General features: G+C 38.1%; 1 protein-coding gene across 9 annotated transcripts in view; it reads left to right on the top strand.

The window, feature by feature from the left end:
* The window catches only part of Nmdar2 (glutamate ionotropic receptor NMDA type subunit 2), a 232921-nt gene that overhangs the window by 210954 nt on the left and 8602 nt on the right, over positions 1-13365 (top strand). For 3 of the 9 annotated variants that reach the window (XM_033484377.2, XM_033484375.2, XM_076525828.1), the window contains 7 exons: positions 1502-1611; positions 1804-2088; positions 2710-2891; positions 3556-3791; positions 4177-4370; positions 9203-9322; positions 12922-13023. In XM_033484377.2, the coding sequence (XP_033340268.2) occupies positions 1502-1611; positions 1804-2088; positions 2710-2891; positions 3556-3791; positions 4177-4370; positions 9203-9322; positions 12922-13023 (1229 nt within the window). Of the gene's footprint in view, positions 1-1498; positions 1612-1803; positions 2089-2709; positions 2892-3555; positions 3792-4176; positions 4371-9202; positions 9323-12921; positions 13024-13365 lie in introns of all 9 variants that reach the window. The other 6 variants (XM_033484376.2, XM_033484374.2, XM_033484379.2 and 3 more) reach the window with 2 other exon arrangements.

The following is a 13365-nucleotide window of genomic DNA, read 5'->3' as shown; positions in this document are numbered from 1 at the left end:
TAGTTGGGTACTTTAGTTATCGACGGCTCGATTTGCGACGACGGTTTTCATATTTGTGAAATATTATTTTCCACTTGTCATTTTTGAAAACACCGTGCACCCAATTCTTTCTCGTTTAACTACCTCAAACACTGTCGTATGCAATTTCACGAATTTACGATAAAACTTTTGCTTCGCAACTTTGCGAGTTCTACCTGACCTAATTCTATGTTTTTTCAGTTCTTCGCGGAGAATGCTGTCTCTCACGGTTTCATAATGCTCCCTTGAAGAATCGCTTTAATAATGCATTTTCTAAGAATTTATTAACACGTATTTTTCAGTCGACTGCTGTACATTAAACATTTGCGCTTTCGATGTTCACGTTTCCGAGTCGTCATCTTTCACCCGGCCTTATACGTTTCAATAACATTTCATATAGTTCTAAGTAAATGAATATACAAGGTGTACAAAGAGAATATTCGGATAGATGGAACAAATATCATGAGTCGTAATTAATGATTTTTACCTTCGTCATCAATTTCTTTCAAAGTTTCATGCTTATTAATGTGCTTCGAAGATTATACCATTTTTTGATATTTTTTATTATCACAGCTGACAACGTTACATATATTATATAATACGGAGAAATGTAGAAACAGCGTAGCTTTGTATAATTTTCTTTGCAAAAGCTTCGACGCGGTAACACATATTTAGTCAAAATGTATCGAAGTTGTTTATAATATTAATATACATATTGAAATGTATTCTTAAGAGATTTGCATGTTATTATAAAATTCGAAAAAATGTTCGACTCGATCGATCGTGAGAAACATAAACTATAAATGACAAGTTTTCTCTTTCTTCGATAACTTTAATAAACTAAAAATAATACATTGGCATTTTAAAATTCTCTCGATGCGTCTACTATTTTAAATTGTAACCATCCAATTTTGCCGTCGATGCGTAAAATCCGCAGTCTAGTTAGAATACATAGATGATTATAAATCAAGTCTATTTTTCTATTGTTTTATTTGAAGCGTTGCTTACTACTTCACGAACAAATACGTCCCACTTTTTGGTAGCTGATCTGAAAAAATTCTCCGAGTGCAAAGGAGAACTGGTGCAAAAATAATGTCGAGCATTTTTGTCGAGAGTTCGGAGAGTTTAGAAAGAGACCAGGCAGAATATCGGTCGACAATTTCGGTTGAAAGTATTTGTACCAAGGAAATAAAAACGCGAAGATACGAAATTACAAACATAAAACGACAAAAGCTGTAGAAATAGATAGTGGCCGAATGTACTACCACGGTTTCCGATACATCCTGTGTAATCGTTTAGCCATACGCGACAAGCTGCCTATCAATGTTCCCGCTGCGACCGGTGAATAGCGTGTCTCTTCTGAACGATCGTGTCCCGTACACTGTCGAACAGTATCTGTTATTATCGCATCGTTGTTGCTGCGCTTCGCCAACGTAACAATACCACATGGATCATAACCACTGGGTCGCATTTGTTATAGAAGAACCCGTCACCAAACCACCGTTTCTCGTTCTGCCGCACTTACTGGTTGGTCTGGGCCGTATTATTTCAGGCAGCCGTCCATATCGATTCTCCCAGAGGATTCACGGCGAGGTCGGTAAAACAAATTCTATGGCAATTAAAATTTCTGTAACGAGTCGTGGCTGCAGGCTTCCGCGCGAGAAATATAGTTTAACACGCCACTACGATTCCAACCAACCGATTTGTCCACGTAACGATCTACGCAAGAAAATTGAATGCGACTTTCCGCCCCGTTTAATCGAACGATCGTCCGTAATTCTATAGATTCATGACGAACGTATGGGCGTTATTCGCCGTGGTATTCCTCGCCATTTACACTGCCAATCTGGCTGCCTTCATGATCACGAGGGAGGAGTTCCACGAGTTCCAGGGACTAGACGATCCACGACTCGCGAAGCCGTGGTCGCACAAGCCGATGTACAAGTTCGGCACCTTACCGTTTAGCCACACAGAGAGCACGCTCGAGAAATATTTCAAGGAGATGCACGCGTACATGAAGACGTTCAATAAAAGCAACGTGGCCGAGGGAATCGAAGCCGTTATCAGCGGGTGAGTAGAGACACCCGATATAACCACCGTTGCTGGATAATAGCACGGCAATCCCTGAAATTACCGGCTGCTGTTCAACTCGGACAACGATCGACCGCGGCCACCGCTTGATACGTCTGTGTATCTCTCCGACTGTACAATACTCGTTACCCAAGTTTCGGAAACGCTCTCCGCTCAGCGTTAATCTGTGAATAACTTCATTCGACTTTCGTTATTGCCTGCGAATCCATTTTTCTGCGCTTGACAAACGACGAATGCTTTGGTGTACAGACGATTGTAAAGTGTACGACAGTGCTGTTCGCGAAACTATTCGGTCGCAAAGTATATTATCGAACTTTTCATTGTTACGACATTAGTTTTTAATGGGACTGCTTAATATAAAGTAAAACACGAGAAATAATTATAACATTTATGCACTATTACGTATTATACATTATTACGTAACTATCGTTATGCACTAAAAAATAATGGTCCGAACGCGAACGATGCTTGGAAACAAGTATTTGGAAACTCTGATAGAGAGTTTTGTTTGTAAAAGGAATTTATTTCTTGGAGGAGTTTTTAAGGAACTGTTCTTGCTTTTCAAACGATGTCTGAAGAAGAACATTCCGTTTCCGACAGAGAACTGGACGCTTTTATTTACGATGGAACAGTTTTGGACTACTTGGTGGCGCAGGACGAAGACTGTCGATTACTGACCGTGGGGTCCTGGTACGCCATGACAGGATACGGTCTCGCATTTCCCAGAAATTCCAAATACCTGCAGATGTTCAACAAACGTCTATTGGATTACAGAGACAATGGTATCGACATCTTCCACAATTCCATTATAACGCGATGACAGATAAGAAAGTGGAAATTCCGAAAGTTATTCCGCTGTGCTCTGGGCTAGAATTTATTTTAGTGAATAAATGCCCTGCGCATTTCAAAAACGTAACCTATCTAATAATGCATTTCATATATTTGAACGAATAGTGCTAAATTATTATTATATATATATATGGAAACCGAGTCCTTTAAAAATTCTAAGCTCTAAAAAGATTTTATTATATTGTAACAAAATAACCTGCGATAAGACGAACAAATATAAATACATTTATCTGTTACATTTGATGTGCTTATAATAACTGCGATTAAATAAAAAGCAATTTTTAAATTTACATTTCATCATTTTAAAAGATTTTATTCAATTTAATAATGTCCTGTGCTCCCACATATTTCACTAAAATAGAATTCATTCGTTTCAAAATCGAATAATCGGTATTAGAAACTTTAATTAAAACTTTCAAATTATAAGGTGGATCTCGCGAATCACAAAAACATGTTTCCAGTTGTAGAAAATTTAAAAATATAAATCGTAACACAAACTTTTTGAGCGATTCGGTGGTCCCAGTGTTAATGAAAGTCGTTAGCGCAGCTTCGCTAACTTGGATTTCTTTCTAGTAGAAGAAATGTTTAATGTTCCAGGAGATTTGGAGCGGCTCAGAAGGTACTGGATGACGGGTACTTGTAAGCCGGAGAAAGAGGTGCAGAAGAGCAGCGATCCCTTGGCACTGGAACAATTCTTATCGGCGTTTCTCTTACTGATGATGGGTATTCTTTTGGCTGTGGCTTTTTTGCTCCTGGAACATTTCTATTTCAAATATGTCAGACAGCACCTGGCGCGAAGCGACGGCGGCGGTTGTTGCGCGCTTTTCAGCCTGGTGAGTTTCATCCAATCTTCGTAATCTATTATCATTTTGCAAATATCATTCACGATTTTCCAAACAGATTGCCGGAAATCTGATGTGAATTATAAAATGTTACTCCATTGTAAAATCAGTAAATATATTTCTATCTTTTATATTTTATTACTAGATGTCGCGAATCTCTGTGCAAGGAAAATGTCGATGCATTATTCGCAACTTATTAAGATTGTTAAAGGAAGGAAGAAACTTCTAACTAACTACCGCTTTTTACAATTAATGCTGGCAATTTTTACTTTACATAAAGATTCGCAGTCTAACGATTACTCGTGCAGACAACTAAAATATAATCGGACAATCGGATTTATTTATTTCTATGTTGGTAAACGTTGTATGTTCAAAGAGCATGGGCAAATCTCTGACATTCCGGGGAGCCGTGTTCGAGGCGCAAGATATCTTGAGGTATCACAGATGCAGGGATCCCATCTGCGACACACACTTGTGGAAGGTGAAACACGAGCTGGACATGGCCAGGATCAGGATACGGCAGTTGGAAAAGGATCTCGAGGCGCACGGGATAAAACCGAGGCAGACTAAGTACGCTTTTCCTTTACATAATTCGATCTAACGTCGTTCTAAGATCAAGGCTGTTCGACTTTGTGTACAGTAATTTAGATTCTCTGATCCGAGCTGATTCGAGAGCATCTCAATGGGAATGTCCTCTTCGACAATGAGTACTCGCGCGACCTGGTCTTTGAAAGGACAATCGAATTCAAGTTTTAGAGTCGATCGATATAAATCGAATCTCACTGCCATCGATAAACGATGGATTTCGTGAAAGAAAAACATACGAACAGAGAGCTTTGTTGAACAGCATTATACAAACGACAGTTTTTTAGCAGTCTGGAATACTTAAGTTTATCCGCTAAGCTATCTATTATCCAAAAAGCGTTAGTACATGCCGAGTTCCACTCCTGTAACTTTGATGAAACTATGGTAAGCGGCGAATTGGGGGGGGGGGGGGCTGACCAAAGTCATTATCTCGACTGTACGTTTTGTTACAAGTTCCTTCTCGTGTTCCTCGATCCTATTACAACCCTCGAATTCCTTCGATATAAGGATGGGAAAATAGACTGAGAAATGTAGCAAAACTTTAGGTAAAATATTGCACAATAGACTTAAGACTGTCGCTTATTTGGTAAAGGAAAATGGGTATGTCAATTGGTGTATATCGCAGATTTCCACGTGCAAGAATTTCCACATACAATCAAAAACGAAATAATAAATCTTCTTCAGGGTGCTTCATCGTTTTCCTCAGATTTCTGTACGATAAAGACATATAAAATCACTTGCATCGTTCATTCCTTATTGTTTATTTTCATTATTTTTATTATATATTGTTGTGTTTAAGATTTTTTTTGCATTGTTGATAAGTCAAGATTTTTTTTATATACTCGATATAGCATTCCAAAAATGTTTTTTTAATTTAAACAAATAATTCCAACGTTCGAACGTTGTCGAGAGAATTGCATCAACTTGAATGTTTGATTTCCAAAAATATGCAAATTTTTACATATATAGTAGAATTACTTCAGAAATTACCTCGACAGTTACGAGTTAATCAACCATCTAATTCAACGCGCACTGTAGTTTCAAACATTTTTTACCTTATTCCCGTAAAGCCGTGCAAGATGTCCTGAATTCTTTCTTAATATATATTGTGATAGGTGAAAAGCTAGGTACACCTGTTGACTTGTTACTTACGTTCACGTAGCTGTACAATGAGTTCAATGCGAATAGTTTTGCCCGTGCATCTGTGTAAAGTTCTTTTTACAGTTTAGTGAAATTTCGAGATTCGCTCATTGACCAACGAAAAGACTGATATAAAATTTATGACGAAAAAAGACCAGCGTTGGCAACGGACCAACTTTTGCCATCCTACGAGTTGCAGTCTCCTCTACCACTCTGCCACGTCCGCTTTCTCCGAAATACCACTCGCATCCTGAATAAAATACACTTAGGTGCAAAAACGTGGAACGCTAAAAGCGATACAAAAATCTCTGGAAACGCTAAAAGTCATTTCCAACCTTTTATTATTTCTACACCGTGCTCTTCGCGTCGCGCAATTTTTACTAAATCTCGCTTAAATAGCATTTCATTTTCAGGAGTAAAAATAAATGAATTTAAATTTATAATAGTTATAACTGTGTGCAATCGTATGCGATTTATCTTTTTGTTTTCGTTTCAGAGATGTTGATAAAATTGCTAACTTGTAAAATAATTCGAACTAATATCATTTTACTTCAATGAATATCTCCTGTATACATAAAAAGCAACAATTCGCTGTAAAAGTTTACTGACATTCGATTCGTTGTCTGCGTTAAATTAAGATTAGAGATTTTAGTACAACCAATTATTAGCTCATCTTGCTACCGATTAAAGTATAGCTATTCTATACAAGGCAATTTTTCACTCAATACCAATCCTTTCACATATCATATTCACCTTCCTGCGAATGAACTTCACCCTTTTACAAATTAAATTCATTTATTTATAATTATTTGTAATGAAATTCGTGTTAAATTTAAAAATTGAATGACATTTTATAAACAATCGGTGAAGATATCCGAAGATTAATTGTCTGCAATGATATTTGTTATATTTTGTAAATTTTTGCACCCCAGCGTATCATATGGAGAAGCACAGCTTGTTTCCCACAAAATCCCGGCGACCTGTATTCCAGCATCCCCGTTAACTCCCCCGCGAACACCCGACGCCCACCAATAACACTCTGCCCGTCGATTATGAAAATGTTTCACAAAGCGGAGGTGGACCCGTACAAGAAAGATCTACGCATGCTACTGCATAGTTACTTCACTCGTCTTTCGTAAAGTCTGCAAGGATTTAATCTCGTCCCGCGCGACCACGCCGTGGCAACGGAAAAGCAAAAGCGCGATCGACTGCCACCGAACGTCAAATAATCTCCATCCACGTTCCCGTAGTTCGCTTCTTCGCGAGGTAATTAACGTCCGATTAATTAAAACCACATCTGCCATAAACTCGGAGCGATGGAACGCGCGCGGATCGAGCTTAAATCCTGACCTATATTCTGACGTCACTTGGAGCCTGGTCGCACAGCATGCATTTATTTACCGATATGTATACATATATGTATATATATTGTATATTTATATATGTATATTACATATTTACAATAGATACATACGTTCACGTTCAGATGCGAATCTTATCATATGATATTCACACTTATAATATATAAGTACGTCAGTATCGTAATATCGGCACAAGCATATACTTTCTTTCTAGTTTTTTCTTATATTTATATCTCCGCCATTTTGTGTACATTGACGATCGTCAGTTTGAGACCATCCCGCTGCTTTGTGAATTGGGAACATATCGTTCCGTGAACGATCAAAGTTCCTACGGAACTTTAAGGTCTTAAGCTCTATTTTCGATAAAGGATGGTCGTATTGATTTTCGTTTTAAGTATGCGTATTCGTCCATAAGTATGCGAACAATTAGCACTTTTAATTATTACCAACCGAATGGAAGAGTATTTCTTCGGATACGATGAAAAAATTGATTGCTAGAATGCCAAAGTTAAGGAAAGAACTTTCAAGAGCACAAAGAGAACAAAATTTAATCTTATTTTTCTGTTATTATCGGTGAAATATTAAATATGCTATTTGTAAAATTCTCTAATACAGTACAAAGTAAATACAAAAATTATAATAATATTCACGAATAATTTCAAAACTTTTTTCCGATAAACTATCTTTATCAAGGAAGCGTACACATACTTATAGACGAGGGTGTATGCAAATCTTACACTTTTCGTAGTTGTATTTATTATATGATTTTTACTGTTTAGCCATGTTGAATAGTTTTCGAACAATTTACATATTTCAAGTTTACATGGATGTTTCGTTTAGTATTTCGTGTAAAACAAATTCGCACTGATATGCTCTTGCTCTCTAACACCTTGCGCCATTTTTATCACCGAAGTGGAAATACTTAAAAAATATGATGTAGGTTAAGCAGATGTCCCAATTAATGCCACTTCAAGCTCATCCTGTAAGATTAATTAATTATTTTTGAACTTGTTTAACGTAAAAATCATTCCAATTCGCAGCATAATAACGTTTGAGATCTCTTCGATTAACAAAAATTTGTTATATAATAAATAATATGTATATAATTGCTCGTTACTTTTAACAGACCAACGGTAAATTCATCTTTTAATATGAATTTATAAATATATAATAATATATAATAATATATTATTATTTCATCGTGAAATCAAACAATTAATGCGATAATTCTAAAGACATCGGCAGTAATTGGCACATCTAGCCTGATCTTATTAGATCCCAAAAACTCGATATAGCTCTAGCTATATTTCAAGTAACACCGAAAAGTAATACAGTTTCAATTGTTCGCGAAAAGATATGGCGCACGATTACTGGGTCACCGTTGAACGTGGACAGTTAGAGTAACGTTCAAGTCGATGGTCTCAAAACTTATGACCGATAGTGTATTTTCACTGCATTATTTGAAAGACTGTTTCACGGTGAATCGGCTTCGAATTTTCGTCTATATGAGAAAGTTACACCATGGCAGAACGAGGGAATGATGAAAAAGAAACAAAGAGAGAGCATGGATGTGCAGAAGGGGAAGACGGTGGTTGCAAAAAGCAGAACTTCCCAGCGACGCGAGATCTCGTCGAACTTTCTCAGTTCGAGCCAGGAAAAGTTTCTTTTCAAAACTTCATCCGTATCAACCCGAAGGTATTTGCGGAGTATCCGAGTGAATTGTTTCGGTGGATCGTGAACACTATTTAATTGAACTTCGGGAAAAATCAGACAGAAAAACATTCCATGTTACGTCGATGCGGATAAATAACAATCGCTAAAACCTTCATTACATTTTTCTTACAAATTTACACATTTATCATTTCGGCGAACTTTTCGACGATGAACAAGAGCAAACGAGAGTAAAGTTACAGCGTTCTTACTATTGGAATTGTCTTGAAATTTCTTTACAAAGAAATTTTAACGTAGTTCTTTATCGCTTAAAACTTCTGAGGAATTATTACGTAAAATTGTGAACAAATGAAAGATAATTTCGTCTGATAATTTTTCTTATAAACGCATAGAATCCGTGCGGATAAATGCATAAACTCTCGTTATTGAAATAAAATTCTTTCGTTGTTGAAAAATACACAACCGTTTCCGCAAAGTTACCAAGTAGTTCGATATTTGGCGAATACGAAATATAAGTAAGATAAGTAAGAGAAAACGCGAGATCTCGTGTCGCGAGATGCTGCTCCTCCATATTAAGAAATGGTTGGTTGCGGAACGATGGTGGGAAACGAAGCCTGGCACATATCCACGTCGGCTTTTTTAAAGGAGGAAAACCGGAAGTCTCGGCTGGTGGCGAAGATGCTTTCAAAGCTCGGACCGCCATTCACAACCGCCGGAGCCATTGGCGGTGGAAGCTCCGCATCCGCTACCGCCATACTTCGATTCGTAAGTCTGCAACGCCCACAACACGTAAGAATATGTCAGTGACGTAGGAACCGGCGCAAATATTTTCGCGGCACATACCTTTGCCTTGTTACGAGTTTCCGATGCTTTCGGTATCTCTGACCCCAGAGTGAAATATAGAAGTTCCGAGTTGCCAACTTTCAAAGTTATCTTCGTCGCGTTTGAAAAATGAAGATAGGAAGCGTACATCGAAAGAAATTCCAAAAGTCACTTTTGCCGTTTACGAATAGGTTCTCTTTTGCTTATTAAGACTTTTCTTATTAGAGGACTTGCTTCGTATTTCGGTAAGCTATCGGTATCTTTAACAGGCATTTCCAAATACAAAGCCTGAACAGTTTAACCAGCGAAAGTCCTCGACGGTTGAGAACAAACAAAATATTAATCGACGCAAGTGTGAAAGAAATCGTAGTGCAAAGGGTTATAATTGTGTGAACCGATTAGTTTCTCTACAAACACGGTATCTTCTCGAGCCTGCACCCCGTGAACTCGCCGGAAAGCGAAATAGTTGGCTCGGAATCTTTTTTCCTCGTAACTTTGTAACCAAGAGGCCGCCCAGCTAAGCATTTCTCTCGCGCGGTGATTGCACCCGCGAGATGTGTTTACTGGGTCACGGATACCGAAACTTGGCACCGGAACAACGGCGTTATCGCATAAGCTGCCAAATGTCCGAAAAATTCACGGCTGTTTGTATCGCATCTGGTGTCGCCCTGAGAGGCGACGTTTAAATTGAACCGAAAAACCTGCTTGTCGCGTAACACATGGTACAGAACGTGGCATCTGGCACGTATGCTTAACAGGACACTGTATCGTTCTCCGGCTGAAAACATCTCGCGGTGCTGCGCGATTTGAAATTCTAAATTATATCCCGCGCTGCTCGAGCTCCCGCAAGAAATTTCGAAGGGCGAGCAATTCTCATTAAAATTCGCTAATTTACATTCGGCACCCGCGTTGCGCTGCTAAAAACGCTCTCGCGTGTATTCGCGTTTCGTCGAAAGAACGCGTTCCTACGTCATTCCGAACTGTCCCGTTCATCCTCGCCTCCCGGAGGACACGCAGAAAATCAACGAGTCGATATTCTGTATCTGTCTTGTTTGTTCCGCAAAGCGAACGGAAAATTGCGGCCGCGTCGGGACGAGAATAGTCGAAAGGAATGTTTCGGTGGTTGCACAGCAGTGCTCTCTTAATCGATGGAGATTCTACCCGAATCTCAAATATTGTCAAATATTGTCGCGAGGAGTACAGTGAGTTGCAAAAGTCTGCATAATAATAATGTCTTTGAAATATTTCTAGGAAACAATGTTTTCGAAAGTCTTGTAAATGTTATCGCTAGACCGTGTGGATCTTTATATAAATTCCTCTATCTCATACATTATTTATCTCTTAACTACTACATCTATTAAAACGTACGTAACCGCTACAATTCTCACGGACCGCTTATGTTTATTGCATTATTCGTGACATAAAAGGGTTAAATAAAACATCAAAATTACTTTGCACGTTAACAATGATGGGGACCGCACACAAGTTCGATCGACTAGATGATAGCGTAATAAAAACGCTTCTTCTTTTACAATTTTACGATTTTTATTATGTTATTTTCTAATTATATTATTACCACGGATCATCACCGCAGTCTGGCAGACCGGAAACAGTAGTTAATTAGAAATAGTAGAAAATTAATTAATTTTCTGATAGTTTTTAATGTACCACTTCTAGATGCGTTTTTATGCGAAATAATGAACATTTAATATACATATGTATAATTTTGTAACTGACCGTATCCACTCGGACAATTGCCAGCTTTTAATTACGCGAATAGATACTAAAATTAAATTTACATAAACTTATTCCAGACATCGTGTTTGCAAATTTCGAGATCACTGAAATCGATGAGATTGTACAAGATACCTTTAAAAAGTAACGAGACTGGACCGTAGCTTGTCATAAAGAATTTATCGTAGAGAATTTTCGGAGTTTTCAAGGTAACCTTCTCTTTTTTAATCACGATCGCATATTTTTTCAAATATTAGTTGACGCAGCTCGACATTTCCTATAAAAAGAAAAAGTATCGACTTATGTATGTCGACAAATTAGTAGCAGACGTTCGGTATGCATTTTTGGCATAAGCACAAATTATTTTTCATAACATAAATCGTGTAACACCAGTCTCGTTACACGATAGACACGATTCCTTTACGCTCTATGGTAAACGGTTACCAAATAGACAATGGCTTTCCATCGTTCTCGACAATTCCGCAAAGGAAGCGGTAAAATTGCTGTCTCAGCGGAACGAAAAGAATCGGAAACAGTATTTCGAACGTCGTACAAATCCGTGCACCTCGGGGAGATAATAAAACCGATCCCGCGGGGCTCGATCGGGTCCGGTTCCGTAACGATCGCCGTTCTTAACTTTTTCGATTCCTGGCGGTACCGATATAACCGTAGAAGAAAAAAGATCGGACAACGACCCACGAGCTCCGCGAGCATCGACGACTACGTCGCCGACGATCAAATTTGATAATCGTGAAAAAGTAGATTAGCCGCTTTGCTTGTAGTTGAAACGAGTCTGCATACACGCATTCAGATATCTACTTTATTTTTTTATTTTTCAAACTATCTTTCGTATCCTTCATAGAATCCGCCCACTTTTATTCATGTGCTCGATAGCATGGCATGCAAGTTGAACGGCGAACTTTTCGATCGGGTCGTGGAGAATGTGTCGAAAGCCCATAGCAGGCGATCAATCGTCTGCGCTAGTGACAGGCTAGCAAAGCAAGGGAACCGATTCATTTATAAACCAAGGAAATTGCTGGGAATTAGGAAAATCCAGGAAAAGGAAATAGCGTAGGAGCGAGTCATTTGCGCAGAATTGTCCGGCGTGGTCCAGCATTGGAATTTCGAATATTTAGTTGGTCCCAGTGGTCGAAAATGGGATAGAATTTATCGCTCCGACCGAGGAGGGTAACGAGAAGTTCGATATTTCGTTCTGTATACAATATACAACCCACAAAAGTGTTCTATACCTTTTAGAATGTAACAACTTTGTTCGCACTCGACTGGATAACTTGAATTTTATTTAGATTCAGATGATAGAAGGACTAGAGTCTATTACAGAAAGACAAAAATCATTTTTTTTAATAAAAGAAACGCGAGTTTTCGATAGATTAATCTTTGTCCAGTTTTAGATTACATTTTATAAGGTGTACGAACACTTTCGTGGATCATTGTATAATGTTCTATTAACCTTTAAAATGTGAAATATGGTACATATTTATTATTACGCAAATAATCTATCAAATAATCTATGTGGAAAATTAAGTAAGTTGCGATTGTATCGAATAAATATATCATAGGAGAACTATTGAAAATTTAGAGCAAATGAAACGGAGCAATTCGAATTAGAACGTGTTTTAAATCGTGTTTGCTAGAATTTTATCGTCGACCGCGCTATAAGTATAAAAATATAATCTGGAGTCTAATGCTGGGCCACGCTTTCTCTATATCCGTAATAACCTATTTATAAGCAACGCGCAGAATTCGTTCTCGTAGAAATCATTACAAGGAAATTCTTTTCAATCTAGATTCATCGACGCCATCGATGTCGCCAGGCCTAGAGACATGACCAGGAACCACGTCGTCAGCACAGAATATGCAAACAAATTTTTGCCACCGGAAATTTACAGGTAAACGGCGACCGAGTTTTGCGACTCGGAGCAATCCTTTACGAGTAAAACTCTCGTGAAATCCGTATATCATGTTACTGAAAAAAGAGAACGCAACGTAATCCTAACTTTACTCGGAAATGTACGTTTTAAGAGGGACTTTCTGTTTAAGACAAGTATAATGGGAAGCTTCGTACTCCATAAAAGTTCAGCAAAACGATAAGAACGTTCTACCATCGCATTTCCCCAAAATTTCTAATAAGCAATAAATCGTAGTGTGTAAAACTCGAGCGGTAAACATTCAATATTTGCCATCGGCGAAGTAGCGCCGCGGAAATCAGCGAAAATTCGAAGAGTTTTATT

The sequence above is a fragment of the Megalopta genalis genome, chromosome 13, assembly GCF_051020955.1.
Source record: "Megalopta genalis isolate 19385.01 chromosome 13, iyMegGena1_principal, whole genome shotgun sequence".
Lineage (NCBI taxonomy): Eukaryota > Metazoa > Arthropoda > Insecta > Hymenoptera > Halictidae > Megalopta > Megalopta genalis.
The sequence above is the reverse complement of the archived record's forward strand: the minus strand, read 5'-3'. Positions and strand labels throughout refer to the sequence as shown.